Source organism: Mirounga leonina, unplaced genomic scaffold, assembly GCF_011800145.1.
Source record: "Mirounga leonina isolate KUSES-001 unplaced genomic scaffold, KU_Mleo_1.0 Mir_53, whole genome shotgun sequence".
Taxonomy (NCBI): Eukaryota; Metazoa; Chordata; class Mammalia; order Carnivora; family Phocidae; genus Mirounga; species Mirounga leonina.
Window position 1 is genome coordinate 2,277,791 of NW_023270807.1, and position 18,210 is coordinate 2,296,000.

Genomic DNA, 18,210 nt, shown 5'->3' on the forward strand with positions numbered 1-18,210 from the left:
GCTGCATGGCCTTGGGAAAACAGCTTTTCCACTACTGGCTCTGAGTAAATGGAAACGCCCCCCCCCCACCCCCCGCCACTTCCTTTCATTCATTGAGTGAGTTGCCTGTTTAACAAGAGCCAGGCCCAGGGGGTAAAATGGCAAGTAAAACACGCTTTCTTCCTACCCTCCTGGTTCTTACAGTGGTGATTCTCCCACATATACTCTCTTTGGCCTGAAAGACGGATCCATAGCCAGGTGGAACCATTCCAGGGATAGGACCCATCCTCCCCTCCATGTAGGAAAAAGTTTTCTCACTTTGAGCACCTTACTTTTTTTTTTTTAAGATTTATTTATTTATTTGAGAGAGAACATGAGCAGGGGGAGGGGCAGAGGGAGAGAGAGAATCTCAAGCAGACTCCCTGCTGAGCATGGAACCAGACGCAGGGCTCCATCTCAGGACCTTGAGATCATGACCTGAGCCAAAATTAAGAGTCGGACACCCAACTGACTGAGCCACCCAGGTACCCCTGAACACCCTATTTTTCTCCTATAAATATAGAGTAGGACAAGGAAGGCACATCAGCAGGTATGTAGGGAGTGCCTGCTCTTTGCCCAGCTCGGAGGCTTCTGTGATCTGAATAATCCAGGCTTTGGGACCTGTGCACTGATGTATCCTTCAGTGCAGCCGGGGGTGGGGGAGCAGCTTGGCCTGGAAGGGAAGAGCTGTCTGCAAATATCCCTAAGCCTTTCCTGAGGAAGAGGAGGTGCTCTAGGGGAATAACCAGACCAGTGGGTTGAAGTTGGATAAAAAAAGGTTCGAATGTATAAAAAGACAGATGTTATAAATTGGTGCTTTCTGCAAATAGGGCAAACTAACGGGGAGAGTTAGCAAGTGCCCCATCTCTGGAAGACCTTTAGCAAAATCGGACATGGGGTTGGAGTTGGGATTATATGACCTGTGGGGTCCCTGCTGCGAACTCAAGATTTTGTGCCTGGAAGAACTGTCAAGAGAGAACTAGGATTTATCCTACATATACACTTGTACGCATGTACAAACATGTCTGTAGAACAGTGTTCGTCATGGCGCTGTTGAGAATGCGAAAAGATTGGAAACTACACACGTGCCCACCAGGGGACTGGTTAAATAAATAGCCACACACTGGATGACACACCTCATCTCATCCATTTAATAAAAAAAGAATGTTCTTATGAACTGTGGAAAGAACTCCCAAGATGTATGATTAAATGGAGAAAGGAAGATGCAGAACAGCATATATAGACTGCCTCTGTCAGTATAGGGGTAGGATATCTTCATATGTTTGCTCACTGCAACACATCTAGAAGCATACTTGAGAAACTGGTTATACTGGTTGCAGACAGGAGAGCTAGACAGCTGGGAGACGGAGATTTTCCTCTGAATAACCTTTGTACTTTTTGAACCTTGAATCATGGAGATGTAGGACTTGTCACAGAATACAAGTAAGAATATTTTTTTTAACTTTAAAAACAACAAGGTTTTACTAGTTGGAGCTCTGAGGCAAACAGAGGGGAAGTGGAAAGCAAACGAGCCTTTGACTGGGCATCTGCTGTGAGCCAGGTCTTTGGCCGGATGCTTGATGGACGGGCTACTTTTAATCCACACAACAGCTCTTTATAGGAGGCAAGACGCATTCCCATTTTTGTAGATTTAACACTGAGGCTGGGAAAAGACGGAAGTGCTTGCCTGTCCACTTGGGTGGGGACTGCACCAGGCTGCCTGTTGAAGGAGGCAGCTCTTGGAATGGGGCAGGGCGGGGGGCGGGGAGGAGTGTGGAGGCCAAAGAAAGTGATGTGCTAGGAAGGGAAGGAGAAAGGCATTTTCTTCAGGGGGCGGGACAGACCTGCTGTAGCGTTGCCCACTTCTGTGCTGGCCTCTGCACCGTGGGGCCAGTAAGCAGAGGCACACCTCCGCTTGTTCCACAGGTCAGCTGTGTTGTGTTTCTCTTGGCTGTTGCTGAGCTCAGGGATGGAGTTCCCAGTGCGTGTTAACAGGCAATCAGGTGACTGCTGGAGCCGGCAGGCATTTCTGTGGCCGGAGGAAAATAGCCACAGCTCCTGGCTGCAAAGGGAAGGAAGTGTTCTTCTGCTGGGTGTCAAATGCGCCATCTTTGTCTGCCAGCTGGAGACTGGATGGAAAGTTGGTGGTGGTGGTTTTTGGTTTTGTTTTTGTTTTGATTGTCAGACCCAGGCTCCTTACTTGCACTTAGAAGAAAACACATCCAAGCTCTGGTACGAAAGGTTCTCTTTCCTTTTTTTTTTTTTTGGAAAAAGAGCCATGAATGAGCTCATTATCGCTGCAACCCAAAAGAGGAGGAGGAGAGGAAGAGAAGGTGGCTGCCTCCTTACTGCCCTGCCCTGCCCCTGGCCAGGTTTCCTGGAGTGGGGGGCTTGGCTCTGGCTCAGGGTGACTAAAGCCAGATGGCTGGAACAGGTGGTCCATACAGGGGGCAGTGCTAGAGTCGTTGGATGCTTCGAGACCAGCTTGCTCTGCTACGATCCGGAGGAAGGATACATTTCTGTACCTTCAGGGAGTAAAAGATTCTCTGATCAGAGTTATATGCCTGCCTCACTTTGACTTCTACGAGGCTCCCGTGTTCAGGTTCTCTGCTTGTCTCAGCTCTCAAAATTGTCCTCAGCCCTCAGAGCTGGCAGCCAGGCAATATTAATTGTCTGTTGAAAGCTAGCATTTGCCAGGCACTGCTCTAGGCACTTGGGGTGTCGCATGGAACCAAGTTGGCCAAGTCTCTGCTCTCATGGAATTTAAATTCTGGTGTGAGCAGTGAAATGTGCCAGGCCTGGCCTGCTGTTGCCCCCTGTGCCCCGTCTCTGCTGGGCTGGGGGAACTGCTGCAGGGTGCGATACATAAATGCCTCGGAAGGAAGATTCGCCCGCATTTCCAGCAGCTGAGCACAGGTGGTTTCCCACTCCCTCTCCTCGGAGACTGTCTTTCGCCCCCGTTGGGCTGTGGTCACAGAAGGGCCTTTCTTGATCTGAGCGGCAGAGAGTTCTGATCCGTTGCAGGTTGGTGCTGGACCTTGGAATTATCTGGAAGAGACCTGGAGGGCCTCCCCCACCCTTGCACCCCGCCGTGGGTGCTAATGGTGAGCTGGCAATGTTTAACCTGAGCCTGACAACCTCTCCTTTTTGTTCCTCTTTTTTCCGTTCCAGATTGAGAAAATCATGAGCTCTATTGGCGAAGGGATTGACTTTTCTCAGGAACAGCAGAAGATCTCAGGTATCGTACCAAGCAGCCATTTTCCCTGTGGAACACAGACCTTTGGCTCCTTTCTGGCTCAGGTTTTTTGTCCTCTGACCCAGAAGACAGACATGTGGTGGGTGAGAGAGGTCAGCCTCAGCCCACACCATGCTCCTGCAGTTCAGAACCTCAGGTATCTGTATGGCGCACCGAGCTGTTATTTTGGACGGATTGGAGGGGAGTTGCATTTTAGTCCCACCTATTAGGAAGGTTTCGTTGTTTTTTTTAAAGTTAATGGTTGTCACTTATGCATAATTATGTCTGTAAACATAGGCTTTCTCGATGGGCTTAAATTGGAGTGCACCTCAGCGCTGGTCTGTCCCACTTCCCAGACAGCTGTGGCACTAGCCCTTCGTGAGAAAGTAGCTCGCGTTTGCCTGCTCCATGCTGGTAGCAGAGCACTGGGTCGGATCAGTGGGGTCAGACTGTTAGCCTGCGTCACCTGGAGGGGGTGGCTTTGTGCCCCTCCTTATGTCTTTTTCTGCATTTTTCCATTTACCTAGTTGCTCATCATTTTTACTCCAGATCACCCCTACTCTGGGCATGCTTTTCTTTTCAAAGCCCAAGGGTGAGGTCGGCCTCAATTTCCTTTGTTTGAAGTGGGCACCTAGAGAGGCCATATCTGAGCTGTTTTCCTTGATGATAGAATTGTGGTTGTGTTACTTTTCTCAGCTGAGGTGACATTTCTAAAGGTGCCTCTTTGCCGGAGCAAGTCTCATATCCCTTCCCCCAAGCATCTGCAGACCCCCTGCCACCAGAACTCCCAGGCTGAGAGCAGCTCCATGGGGCTTGGCCTCTCCCTGTCATTGAGAAATGCCTCTCTAACTGAAGGGGTGGGATTCCCTGCTCATTCAGGAGGCTCCAGCCCGGATTGGCCTCCTAGCCCAAGTGACCCCTCTAGTTGCAGCTCGGGGAGAAAGTTGCTGCTGAGGCCGCGGTGCTTATGGAAAGAGCATGGGCTCTGAAGCCTCAGCCCTGGGTTCAAATTCTGCTTCTGGATACTTACAGGTCTTGGGCGAGTCACTTAATCTCTGTGAGCCCGCAGTTCCCGAGCTACAACATTTGATAATAGTACCTACTTAATAGGTTTGTTGGGAATGAGTACCAGATACAAAAACTTGAGCAAAAGAGGTAAATGGTAGCTCTGCTCGTCTTTTGTCCATGAAATAATTACTTAATCGTATTGAAAAACCTAGAGAAGAGGAGCATCTGCTCCCCTGGCTTGTCTCCCTCCACCACTCGTCCAGCTGGGGTCCTGGAGCCCCCTCCCTCCAGCAGCCTTGTTTCCCTGGCTCCTAGCAGAGAGGGCCCAGCCCGGTGTGGTCCATCTCTTTCAGTCTTGGCTCATGCTGGGGTCTGTAGAGGTGGCTTTTCTGGCTAAGAGTTTGTGGCTCTGTTTCCACGTGCTGGCTCCACACTCAGATAAACAATCTCACACTCTGTTGTGTGCGGGCTTTATCAAGAGTCAAGTGTTTGTTGGGAATAGATGCTCAATACTGAGACAAACACCGTTGCTAGTTTTCAAAGCTGTGCTTTGGGGACAGTCAGGAATGGGATCGATAGTTCAGTTGAAGCTGCTTTCTGCTTCCCTGTACCCCTCTATGTCCAAGGAGCGCATGTGCTTGAGAGTGTGGGTCAGAGCAGGCCATTACCTCTCAACTTTGGTAAATTAGGAGATGTGGCAGCACCTCTGGAAAACACATTTCTGGAAGAGCCCTTCTCCTTCGGGGTGGTGACACTGAGCTCTTTCCTTGCCCTGTGGGTCCCACCCACCATTCTTACCCCCACAGACCCGTGTGAGTGGTGAGAGGTGGTCTGGTTACCCCCCTGCGTCACTGGATCCCAGCATACAGCCCTGTGTTAGCACCGCTGAGTTGAGCCATCCTCCATACAGCAGCTTAGGAGAGTCCAGGGTGGGCACACCCGTGCCGCAGAGAGGCCCAGCCCCCTGTGTCTGGACTGCTGCCAGGCCAGGAAGCATGGAGAGAGTAGACTCAGCTCTGCCCCTGAACTCTGTCTTCCACCCGATGGGTCAGGAGGGGGCTTTCCCCAGGACCTCGGGGAGCACCAGCTTTCAGCTCAGACGAGAACAGAATTCTTGCTTACTTTGGATAGTCAGTAGCAGGGTCCAGATTGTCCTTAGGTTTCTGGCTCTAGGAGAAGAGGCTTGGGCTCTAGCATTGCCAGCCTGGAAGGAGGAGGAGCAGGCCTTCCGGCAGGCAGCCATTAGCTAAGCACAGGATTGCTCAGTGTGACTGGTTTCGCAGAGGATCATGTCCTGAAGGGCGAGACCCTACGTGGAACTGGAGTCTTACTCTTGTCTTGGGCCTTGGGACCCTGAGCTTCCAGCACTGGAGCTAGTTACCCGAATCCCCAACAGACAGGTTTCACAACTCATTCCACTGTCAGGGGTCCCGGGAGGGGGAGCCTTCCCACTAGCCCGGGCCTCTGGCTGCCTTCAACAAAGGCCTGTCTGTCAAGCAGCGGAAGAGATCACTTGATTTCATTTGCTAAAGCCAACCGTTTTAGCTGTTGAGTAGCCGTTCACTGCAGGCTCCTCTGGGGCCTGATCTCCCTGCACACAGAGCCCCCTTCTTCACCAAGGCCAACTACAGTGTGTTGGGCTATAGGCATCCCCCAGCACGTTTAGAGGGTGACATGTGGGCCCTGGGTCTTTGTCTCTACATGTTACATTTTCTGTCTTCACAGCTGTACTTCGGGTTTGGGCCTTTTTCCTTGGTGCCTCCCATCCCATGCCCTCCTCTAGATAGTGAGGAGCCTGCTCTGGGCCTGGTGCTTCTCCCCTGGGTTCCGACGGGCCCAGGGAGAAGTCTCTTCCCAAGGTGTTGAGTACACTCGCTCACCTGAGGAATATTAGGTGGACCGTCTTTATTTCGTTGCTTGTTTTTGTTATGCCCCAGTGGCTTGTCCTCTTGGCAGGGAGGCACAATCTTTCTCACGTGGTGAGTGGGGGCGCGGGTCACTTCACCTGTGGGCTGTGCCCTCAGGGCTGTGTCACTCCTCTGTCCCCTTCTCTGGCTGTCCTAGAAACTATTGGCCCAAACTGTAGGAATGTGCCTTCTCTGTCCCCGATAAGCTGTTTCCAGCCCCTTGAGCTGCAGGTAGAGTCTCCCCATCTCCGCCTTTCATACGTATGTGTGCTGGCTGACATGAGATGCCGGGGAACCTGTCATTTTGCTCTGGTGCTTGTGCTGCTGTGTCCTTTTCCCTTGGTGGTGGTGGCGGCGGCGGCGGCAGCAGCTTCTGCTCCGATGTCCGATCCCTGATGTATTTTCCTGAGCGTGGAAGGGAGGAGGGTGGGGAGGGGAGAAGGGGAGGGCCAGACATGATGAGAGCGAGCGAGGGCTGTGGGGCTGGCAGCAGGCAGCGTGGAGCCCAGGAGCCTCCAGACAAAGCACTCTGCTGCGGTTCTGTGAGCGCACACATCCACCGGGAGCAGCCAGGACCACAGCTGCCCGGCTAGGGGATTACAAGCAGGAATGAATCAGCAGCCGGGGACACTTGACTCCGTGGGCACACAAGAGCCCGCCGCCTAGGTTCCCTGGAGCAGTCAGCCCCGCTCAAGGGCAGGGGACCCAGCGTCTCGGAGTGCTGCTGCAGCGTGCGTCGGACGGCCGCCGGGTCCCTGACCACCAGCTCTTCTGCAGAGGACAGAGGAGGGGGAGCCGAGGACAGTGGGTCACCCGGGGCTCCTAGACCACCAAGCCAGTTGGCCTTGACCTGCCTTGAAGGGCAGAAAGTGCCGGGAAAACAACAGAATGACTTTCACCGTGTCAAGAGTTCTCTGGAGGTGATGTTTTCGTAGTTGGTTCTTCTTTTTCCTCCCTTCCTCTTTGTTTGGTTTTTTTTTCCCCTTCTTTTATCTGTTCTTGCCCAGGAGATCCAGAGAAGTAGGTGGGGGTTAGGGGCTCAGCTCAGGTCTGCAGGGAGGGCTGAACTCTGTTCCTCCCCACCCCACCACACGCCCCCATCCGGCGCGAGGAGCAGAGCAGATACATGTCGTCCCTTCCACACTTGCCCTCCGAGGAGAACGTCAAGGTCCGGAGACCCTGGGAAGACAGTTGCTGTCTTTACCACTCAGCCAAAGAGAGAACAGCGCCGAACGTGAATAGACTTAAGCCGCCACAGCTCAGCTGACAGAGGACCGCTTCCTTTTCCCCTTTCTTTCATCGGGCTGGGTTTTGTCTTCTTTAGCCAAGAACTGGATCTGCCTGCCTGCTTTCCACCTGAGCAGGCAGGCGAGTCACAGGAACAGCCACTCTCAGAAGAGGAAAATGAATGCCCAGCCCCGGCAAGAGAGCCCGGCCCGGGAAGGCAGCCCTTCAGACAGCGCCCTGGCGCGGGAGACGCCCCGCTCGCCAGCAGCCAGAGTCTAGCTGTGGCCTGGGCTCCTGGCCCCGCCGGCCGCGCAGCCCGAAGGAGGGCGATGTCGCTGTCACAGCTGAGCCGCACCTGAGCCCAATCCCCGGGCCGCGCGGCCCAGGCGCCGCACTCTCGGCCCCTCTGCCTTGAGCCTCTGAGCACAAAGGGCCGGTGGCCATGGTTTGCTTATTCCGGGACTGCTGGGGGAAAACAAGTAAAAGTCTCTTTTCTCCCCCTGCCGGGTTCTGTGCTGCTCGCGTTGCATGTGCTGGGTCCCCGTGAACAGCCGCCGCTGCTTCCCTCCCGGAGCCCTCGCTGTGTGCCTGTGTCCCTCAGCTGCATGAAGATGCGTGCGCCCTCCTGACCAGTGTGTGCTGCAAGGTCACAGGACGTGCCCCTCGCCCACGGCCCCACGGGGGCTCCAGAAGTTGCATGGATGAGAGGAGCCCCCCAGCCCCTCTAGTGCCCGTGGGAACAGACTTCCTGAAATACCTCAGCGTGAACGCTGACGAGGAACTCCCCCGACCTGTGGGCGGCGACCGTGCATGTGCCGCCGCAGCCCCGGAGCAGCTCGGACTGGGGGGCGGGGGGGGGGGTGCAGCCCGGGCCGTCCTGCCCCTGGCCGGCACCCGGAAGAGGAGCTGCGGGTCCTCTGCCCTCTGGTCTCTTGTACATAGTCTGGCTGCTTTATGGTAATGACTATGATGTGGCAGTGCCATCTGTCTTCCTCAGAGTGCCGCTGCTACCGCCTTAATGGTTTTTCCCTTTTCAAGCGTCTGCCGGTTCCTCTCTCGTCAGGTTCGCGGACGCTGGAGCAGAGCGTCGGGGAGTGGCTGGAGGCGGTGGGGCTGCAGCAGTATGAGAGCAAGTTGCTTCTGAATGGCTTTGACGATGTCCGCTTCCTGGTAAGTGCCCGGAGGCCTCCTCGGTGGGGTGCAGCCCCGCGGAACCGGGCTTCTCTGATCTCCCGTGGCCCCTGCTGGAGTGTGAAACAGTACGTAGACCTGCATCCCAGCGAAGCGTGAAGGAAGTGACTTAGACATCCGGGAAATCAGCCGAGTGTCGCGTGCCTTCTTTCTAAACTCTGTTCCCTTCAACTTTGCTCCCCGAAACAGTTCGGTCGGGCGGGCTCTTTGCAAGGCTGTGTCCCAAGAGGTAGGGTACCTGACTGCAGACCTTTGCCCCTCGCTGGTCCCCCTCTCGGGCTTCAGACCATGTGCTGTGCGGTGAGGTCTCAAGGCCGTCTTGTTCTGGGTCAGACACTGGGAGTTCTGGTGGACGGGACAGGGACAGCCAGGTTCCCTGTGGTGATTCCCTGTCCCATCTCTCTTGGATACCAGAAGTTTCCTTTATTGTCCAGCAGAAAGGCCTCTTCCCTGCCCAGTCCAGGCCAAGCATCCGGGGTGGGGAATGTGGCCATGCAGCCTCAGGGAATCCTAACCTCAGGGATGGCCCAGAGGAGAGGCTGAACTGGCGGTTTGAAGGATCAGTTGCTTTTCTGAGGTATCATTTTATACTGTCTTCTTACACAACGCAAGATGTCAAAGAAAAAGAAAAATCTAGGTGTTTTTCCTCAGGCTGCCTGTGGAGCCTGGGCCTGGCTGGGACCCTGGACTTAGGATCCAGTGCTCCTTCTGTCAGTCCAGAAAGTAGCTCAGGCAGGGTACCCATGAGCCTCCCTCTCCTGGAAGCCCTTCTGGAGATTAGGTAAAGTAAAAGGGTTGGGGTCAGTCAGCCCAGAGCTCCTAGCTCCAGTGTGGGTCCCTCTGGGTTTCTCACTGATGGGCTTGCATTTGGTGTTTTCTGAATAACAGCTTGCCCAGGGTGCTGGCCTGGGGCTGCCAGGAGGAACCCTCACTAGGACAGGCCTGCCTCACCTGGGCCATCTCCATCTCCAGGGCAGACAGTAAAATCTATAGCAAACCCCCCTTCCAAAGCCAGCTTAGGGCCAGTTATTTTTCAGCTTTTAAAAATCTTAGTTTTTTAAATAGTAATTTTTTTTTTAAGTTAACCTGGGTATATTTATGGTTCTTATAACCTAACCCCTGACTCCCCACGGTGCTGGGGGAAGACCGACAAACCCAGGATAGAGGTGGTGGTTCAGCCAGTGAGCTGGGGCAGTTGGCCTCTGGTGCTGAGTGCTGAGGGACCTTCCCTCTCCCAGCACGCCCCCTTCACCAGACCAGCTGTCAGGCAAGGGTGAGGAGGCTGTGGACTTCACAGCGTCCCCCTCCCTGTGCTTCAGTATTTTAGAGGCTGAGCTCTTGACTTCTCAACCCTCCTTCTGCTAATTTTGGAAAGGGTAAGGTTCCCAACCTTCGAACATCAAGACTCTTAAAACCGCTTACCTGCCCCTCCCTGTGCTCATGCCCAGAAAGTAGCTAGGTGGGCATCTTGGTAAATCTGGCCCTGAGCCAAACATCCACACAGGATGCAGGGCCTCTATTAGAATGTGTCTTTCTTTCGGGGAAGGACACTCATCAAGGGAGGCCCGCAGCTCAGTCTTTCCAGGACCTTTCTAGGCTCCTCCTGTTGCCCTGGGCACGAGCTGTTCCTCGTCACTGCTCTCTCATTTCCGGTGGGGCACTGGCAGGCAGAGTCTGTACAGGAAGGAATGCTGATTACACCTCAGTTGAGCATGTTACTTCTGATACCTAGAGTGGCCTGAGGAGCCATGCAAAGCATCATGGGTAATTGCATGTAAATTGCCAGATGGACTGTAAGGCTAATTGTTTTAGCAACCAGAAAAAAGGAAAAAACACACAAGAAGGGGGGCATTTTTATTTAGAAACATTCTCTCGGTGCATATGGTCTAATTTCCGTAACGTTAGCTGTGGTATATGTCCATGTAGTTGGGTTTTCAGTAGGTTGCAAATGTTTTTCTTGGTTCTCAAATGCCCGGGAGAGTGTTCTACAAGATGAACAAGTAGCTTCCAGGGAGCTGGGCTCTAGATGTAGGAGGAACATATGGACATGAAGAGTGTTTCACAGATAATGCACTGCTGTAGCGTTTCCCTGTGGCGGGGTCCTACAGCTCCGTGTCAGGGTGGGAGGGGCTTCACCATCGTGCGGGTCTCATCATCTGTGCCTGACGCCCTTCCAGATAATCTTGGCCCTGATGCTCTCCAGTGACAGAGGATTCACCACCTTACAAAGTAGTTGCCGCTCGTTCTTTGCGTTGCTCAGGCTGAGCCAATATATGTTGCCTTGTAGTTTCTGTCCCTTGGCCCCAGGTGTACCTTTTGGGCCACAGAGAACACACTTACGCCCCTTAGAAAATTGAAGACTTTCTGTCATGCCCTCCTAGGTCTGGTCTTGTCTAGGTCCAACATCCTCTTACTCTGGGCTGTTCCTCCTGTGATGGGATGACTGAGCATTGCACCTTGAACTTTATTCACACTCCCTTGCCTATGGGCAGAAAGCACCTTCAATTTGGAGGGGTCACAGCCAGGGCAGCGGGGGCTGCCGGGTGTTCCCTTAGCTGATCTGGCCGACGCCAGGCCCTGGGAGACAGGGCCCAAGAGTCTGGCTCCCGCCTCTGCCAGCCAGCCCACAACACTGGCTCATACATCACAGCCAGTTCCGTTTTTCACCCCGAGTCTTGTCCACGGGAAATGGGCTTTCTTAGGAGAAGGGAGGAAATGCATTTGATTAACACGGTGGGACAGTTGGTAGCTCCACGCGTGCTGGTGCAGGTCTCCCTGTCTAAGGACTGAACCTGACCTCCCTTCACGGGGTGGCAGTTGAGTCAGTGATGGTGCTCCACATGCTGGAGTGTTAGGTGGATGTTAAAAAAATGTTTTTGAAGAATGTCTGATGTGGAGACATCCTCACCTTGGATTGTTGAGTGAAGAAATCAAGACACAAAAATCCATATGCAATATGATCTTAATTTTCAAAAAAGAAAATCTCTCTGCACAAGAGGTGCAAGGGGGTCATCCAAAATGTTTCCGGTGGTTATCTAAGGAGGACTGTAGGTGGCTTACTCTCTTTTTTGGAATGTAATAGGTTTTCTGCATTTCCTACAATGAATGAATGGATCTGAAGTCAGAAAAGCAAGTAATGCATGTGTCGGAAGGAACTTGATGGTCCAAGCTGGGAAAACAGGCACATAAAGCGATAAAAACAATAGAGCAGGCAGGTGTTAAGTGCTGTGGTGAGGTGTGTAGGTGCTGCAGGAACACGGGAGGAGAACCCACCTTCCCGACTGTGGACCACGTGCTGGGCACTGAGCTGGCCCACGGCCCTGGGTGTATCGTTGGTCGAGTCTCATACGGGGCTGTGAGGCCCAGAGGTCAGAGGCACTGCCAGTAAGTGGCAGGGCCAAGGTGCTAGCCCAGGTCTGTGCAGCTTTGAACTTCTGGGTCACACTTGCTGTCCCAGGGTTTGCCGGGTCTGTGGTACTCAGAGAGCCCCCGCACAGAGGAGGGGCGAGTGTGGGTCCTGAGCAGTCTGCGGAGAGTAAGGAGGTCAGTATAGTGAGTATAGTGAGGGGACAGGGCCTTGGCCAGGCAGGAGAGGTGGGCTGGGCTCGACTGTGAGCGACCTTGGTGGCCACATTATGGGGGGCCCTCTGGCTGCGGCCCTCATGAGGCAGAGAGCCCCTGGGGTCGGGCTGCGCCTTAGATGACAGGGCACGGCGGAGAGCGGGCATGTGGTGGGGGCTACGCTGGGCGGACAGACAAACGGAACAGGGAAATGAGTCTGGCAGCCAGCTCGGGATGGGTTAGAAACAGACTCAGCCGCAAGCCCAGCGCCTCTTAGAGCCAGCGCCGTCATGGAGGCCTCTTGCTCCTCCTGTCAATTTATTTCTCCACAGGCTTCTGCCACATGCAGCTAGGCTCCTACTGTTTTCCTCTCTGTTTCTGAGACCAGGCCAGCTTGTGCCCATGTGTTGGGGAGGGATGACAGGTGAAGAGGAGCGAGCCCCGAGAGCTGAACGGCACAGGCTCGGGGAGGGGGTCATTCTTCTTTGGCCTCTATGAAGTTTCCAGCCAGGTCGCCAGACCCCGGAGCTTCTCTCCCTGCTCTGTCCCGGGATTAGCTTCTCACTCGATTTGGAGGGGGCCCATTCCGTGCACAGGGAGGCCATGCCCTTGGCTTCCTACCCTGACTTCCTGTGCTCCCTCCCTCTGCCTTCCCTCTCAGGCTTCAAGGGGCCTCTTGGCCTGGGCCTGCTGCGGCACTGCTGCCTAGACGCCTCCCCCCGCCTCGACTTCTTCTCCAGCTGCCCTAGCCCCCTCTTCTCCCCACAGAGTGCTCTCACTGCTGGCTGCTCTGTCAGAATTTTCTGTGTCCCAGTGTGAAGCAGGGCCCGATAGGGAGATTTTCCTCAACTAGGGGCATTCGAGGGTCCATGGAGCTGGGAGCTGGGCTTTGAAAGGAATACTCTCAGACAGTGTGGATCCTGCCTCTTGGGCTGACTCATTTCTGTGGTCACTTAACTCCTCGGGGGATCTCAAGGGTGGATGCACCACCAGATGCTTCCTCGTCTCTGCTGAGCCCTTTTACCTTGAGACAAGCAGGCTCACTTTGGGCCTCTTTCCAGGCCATGCGATCTCTTGCTCTCCCTCTTCCTTGCTGTCTGCCAGACCATGTGGAGTTCTTCGGGGTTGGGGAGATAGCAGCTGGAGTCCCACTGTGGTTTCCCCCGGTACAGCTCTGGCCTTCTCCAGTCCCCTTGACAGTGAAAGGAACGGAGAACTATCTTCATGTCTGTGAAATTAACTAAGTACACTTTAAGATGGAATTGGACTGTTCCGTGGTTTCTTTTTTCTTTTCTTTTTTTTTTTTAGATTTTATTTATTTATTTGACAGAGAGAGACACAGCGAGAGAGGGAACATAAGCAGGGGGAGTGGGAGGGGGAGAAGCAGGCTTCCCGCGGAGCAGGGAGCCCGATGAGGGGCTCGATCCCAGGACCCTGGGATCATGACCTGAGCCGAAGGCAGATGCTTAACAACTGAGCCACCCAGGCGCCCCTGTTCCGTGGTTTCTGACCATGAGCAGGAACAGGGGTTTCTGTGCCGGCAGCTCAGATGTCTGAGTGTTCACGTATTCCAACCCCCACCAATGCACATGTGCAGAAAGTGAAGTCCACGGGGCAGGGCCCAGGGGCCCATGTGTCTCTATCAGATGCACAGACCTCCTCACACACCAAGTTGTCAGTTAAAATTCAGGTATTCACAGGCATCCCTGGAGCCCATCAGTGGATTCCTGGGGTCCATAGACTCCATACTGAGGACTCTCGGATTAAGTCATTTGCCCAAGGTTGCTCCTCAAGCAGATGGCTGAGTTGTGACTAGAAGCGGGTCTCCTGGGCCTCGAGTCAGGCTCCCATCTCTCACTCTAATCTCCAAATCTCCTTTCCCAGGAATGTGCTATGTCTGGGCCTTGTGCTCAGTGCGTCCCCTCAAAGAAGGGCCCTGGCATGTGAGCCAGTGAGTGAGCTGGTGCTACCTGGCATCATTTGCAGGTGCCTATCTGGGTCAGGCAGACATTCCATCTACCCACTGCTTGTTGGGAGCTACTCTACAGAAGGCTGGAAAAAGAAGCTGGTGGGAATCAGACCCCAGTAAGCTCTTGGCACTGGCTGGGGGCCCCACCGAAGCCCTCTGGCTCTGCACCTCCCACCACCACAGGATACTCAGTGAAGGTCAGCCGCTTGCTGAGGCCACAGTTAAGTCAACTGGAGGGAGAAGGGCTCAAGGGAAAAGTTGAGGTTCTACTTACTTGCAAAGAGAACCAGACTGGGAGTCAGGAGATGTGGGTTTTCCTCCAGGCCCCCCCTATAAGATTTTGTGCCCCCCTGTTTATCCCCTGTCCCATGGCATCTCATTTGACTGCTTACTTTATGGGGGCATAAGTTCTGCAGGGGACACACTGTTCCCTGTTGTGACACATAACAGCCACTCAGACCGGCCATGACCGCAAGAATGTAAGGCGGTAAGGTGGCATGTTCTCCTCTCCATGGAGGGCAGGCGGCGGCCGTTCTCTGCCAGACACACATTGCCTTTGTCCTCAGGTCCATGGTGTAAAGCTTGCTTTGGGTGGTCTTGGAACTGAACCCTTTGACTCCAGACTGCCTTGGGCCTAGCTAACTTCCACGGCTGATTTGGGGGGTGAATACAGCACCTTGACCTCAGATAAGGCCTCAGAAAGGCAGATGTTTGGGGATGATGGGTAGCAGATGGAGGGAAGGATGCTGGGCCTGGTATGGAGAGAATGGGGACACCAAGAACCTGATTGGGAGAGCAAGGATCACAAAGGGGTGTTGTTGCCACGAAACTGGGAGGCGAGTCCCGACGCTGGTGCCGTGGCATCCATCCTTGGGAGGAGCCCTTCTGAGATTGACGGGTAGAGAGGGCCTCCGGCTTCCGAAACACAGCTGGTGACATTGGTGCTTCTTCCTCCTCTTCTGTGGAACGGGTTGCATTGGTCACCATCAAGTTCTGTCTTTCCGGGTGAGGACAGGTCTGTGCTGCAGCAGGGTAGGGGATCGCTAGGAGAGCAGGGGGTGCGGGGCAGGGCTGAGCCGCTCCTGTGGCTCAGGGGCCCGAGCTGGGGGAAGGTGTCAGTTTGGGAAGTTCTGTGACCCAGCCCCAGGGCAGGCACAGGTGGGCTGGGCCAGACAGCTGCAAACAGAGAGACGCAAGAAGCATCCTTGAGCACCTGGTTCTTGCCAGCAGGTCAGTGCTCAGCTTCCTTATTTAACCTGTGAATCGGGGTGGGGGGGGGTTGCTTATTCCTATTTACAAGGTTCTAAGTGTGTAAGAATCTTGAACAGCAAAATTGGAGTTTGAACTCAGTTCTTATTTGAACAGGTTCTTTTTCCTTTATACGGCAGCTGCCTTGCGTGTAGCTGGCACACAGAAAGCCCTCAGCCCCCAGGTGAGTGAACGCATGCAGGCTTCAGGGAGCATGGCTTCTGTTTTCCATCGTTATTAACATTTGGGGCCACGGCGGTGAGCCACAGAGCCCTGCCCCTCCTACTCACTCGGCCCCCTCTCCCAAAGGTCCTTCCTGCGCCCCCTCTCTCTGCTGGCCCACCTGCGAGGATCCACAGGTGGTTAGCACAACCCCAGCCTCAGAAGGCGCTCCTGGCTCAGACCAGGGACCTGTTCTGTGTGCAGCCACCTGCGCCCCAGGGGACCGGGCCCGGGACGGCCCAGCGCTGGGGCCGGGTACGTGCCAGGAACCACAAAAACCCGCCTGCAGTGGGGGAAGCCACAGTGTCCACTGGCGGTTTAAGTCCTGGGGTGCCCGTGGACCCCAGTGCAGGCAGTCACTGCAGCCGTCCTGAAAGACAGCTACATAGGAGAATGTGGGGAAAAAAACAAAAGAACAATATATATACTATGATCCCAATTTTGCTTTTTAAAAGTTTTTAAAATAAAAGCTTAGAAAAATACACCAAACTGATAGAACTGATGCCAATCCTACCTTTTAAGAAATATTCTCTTAGAAAAAATACCAGAAAAAAAAGAAAAAATACCAGAATGGTACCCCTTTTTTTCCTGTGAGGTGATGGATCTGTGGGTGGCTTTTACATTTTTCTTTATGCTTTATTTATTTTTAAAATGCACTACAATAAACTTGTATAACTTTTCTACTCAGGAAAAAATGTTTTGATGCGGGGAATATAGAGGCAGGGCCCCATAAAAACCGTGGAAACCGACAACATTCCTGAAGAGACTGCATAGTAAATGTCCCGTGAACCAGCTGGGGCCTGGGGGCGCTGAGTCAGGGCCTCCACACACACAGATCTGGCCGGGGCGGGGGGGGGGGGGGGGCGGACTTGCCCCAGAGCCTGACTAGAGGTGGACGTGTGTGCGGGCCTCTCACTGACTGAGCCCATCATCTGTTACTGATACCTCCTCGGGAGCATCCCTCCCCACAGAGACGGGTTGGAGAGGAGAGGGTGAGGTGCCAGGCTTTCCCCAGAGGCGAAATCTGGCCAGGACCACAGCTCTGTCTCATGCTTTCTCCCCAAAAGAGGTTTGAGTCTTTGCTTTTTTATGACTGATGGCAGGAGGACTGACCAAGTGACTGAGGTGAGAGTGGCCGCAGTGAATATGGAAATGAGGCTGGAGGGGCGGGCCCAGCGGGAAGTCTGGAAGCCACTTCAGGGGTGGTGACAGACCTCCTCAGGAGGCAAGTCCAGTGCTGCTCTGCCAGGAGACACTCTTCCATCAGACGGTATCCGCCTTCGTTTGAGTGGGGGCCAGATCCCGGAGGGGCTGACATTCGGTCACTGATGGGCCCGGATGTGGAGTGCCCGGGTGCGTTGTCTGCCAGCCTGCTTTTCCCACATTCTCCTGTGTTGCTCGCACACCTTTGCCCGTGACATTTAGCTGTCTCTCAGGACTAGCTGCAATGACTGCCCGCACTGGGGTCTACGGGCACCCCATGACTTAACCTGCCAGCGGACACTGTGGCTTCCCCCACTACAGGCGGGTTTTTGCGATTCCTAGGGCACGTACCCGGCCCCAGCGCTGGGCCGTCCCGGGCCCTGGTCTGAGTCAGGAGCGCCTTCTGAGGCTGGGGTTGTGCTAACCACGCATGGATCCTCGCAGGTGGGCCAGCAGAGAGAGGGGGCGAGCAGCCCCGGGCAGTCTGGGGCGCAAGGGGCCCGCCCACGGGGAGCAGGAAGGACTTTGGGAGAGGGGGCAGAGAATGAGTAGGAGGGGCAGGGCTCTGTGGCTCACCGTGGCCACAGCAGTCTGGGCTTCCCCCCAGGCCGCCTGTGGGCCTTGCCCTGCTCTGGATTGCTCCCACAAGGGCTGAGTTTGAGCCGGGTGGTCAGTTTGCGGTGTTTGCCCTTAAGGGGCTTGACACACTACCTGAACTTCTGGGTCCTGGATTCCCAGCAGCAGGAGGAGCAGGATCGGCCAGCCCCGGGAGAGGCCGAGTGGCCTCACAGTCTGCCATGGAATCGGGGCCCTAGCAAAGGAGTACCCAGAGCTGGTGCCAGGGCTCTGCCCAGCACCTCCACGCTGAGGGGCTTGTCTTCTTCGAGGAGGGGCTAAAACATCCCTTGGCCTTGCATCTCGGTGATGGTCCCAGACTAGAGCCCAGGCCTCCGACCTGGCGGGGCTTGCTGGGGGCCAACCCCTTGTCCCGAGTGCTTCCCCGTGTACCGGAGGTGGGCAGAGCACCGTGCCACGCTTTCATGACGGGCAGGGGCTGGGGCTGCTGTAGATTGTTGATCCTCAGGTCTGGAGTCAGCTTCCCAACCCCTGCTCCGGTTTACCTGACCATAGCTTGGCTCGCACCTCCCCAAGCTCAGACCTTTTGCCGAAGGACTGCTGAGCTCCGTGTGCCTGGAAACAAGTCAGGACTATAGGGTGAAGTTCAAATGACTGTACCCTTTCTGCTTTGGTTCTTCTCTGGGCTTGGGAAGAGGCAGCTCTGTGAACTGAATATAGCAGGGACAGGGCTATCTATGTGACCTCAGGCAGGTTAGTCCTTTGCTGAACCTCCGTTTCCTCATGACTAAACAGGACAGCTTCTCTCTGCCCTGAGCAGAACCAGCTAACTCCCCGGCACAGCC

At 54.6% G+C, this 18,210-nt stretch overlaps 1 protein-coding gene across 2 annotated transcripts in view; it reads left to right on the forward strand.

Annotated features, from left to right (window-relative positions):
- Nucleotides 1-18,210, forward strand: part of ANKS1A (ankyrin repeat and sterile alpha motif domain containing 1A) — a 180,208-nt gene that overhangs the window by 143,951 nt on the left and 18,047 nt on the right. For both annotated transcript variants that reach the window (XM_034991653.1, XM_034991654.1), the window contains 2 exons: nt 3,190-3,256; nt 8,459-8,565. In XM_034991653.1, the coding sequence (XP_034847544.1) occupies nt 3,190-3,256; nt 8,459-8,565 (174 nt within the window). The remainder of the gene's footprint in view (nt 1-3,189; nt 3,257-8,458; nt 8,566-18,210) is intronic.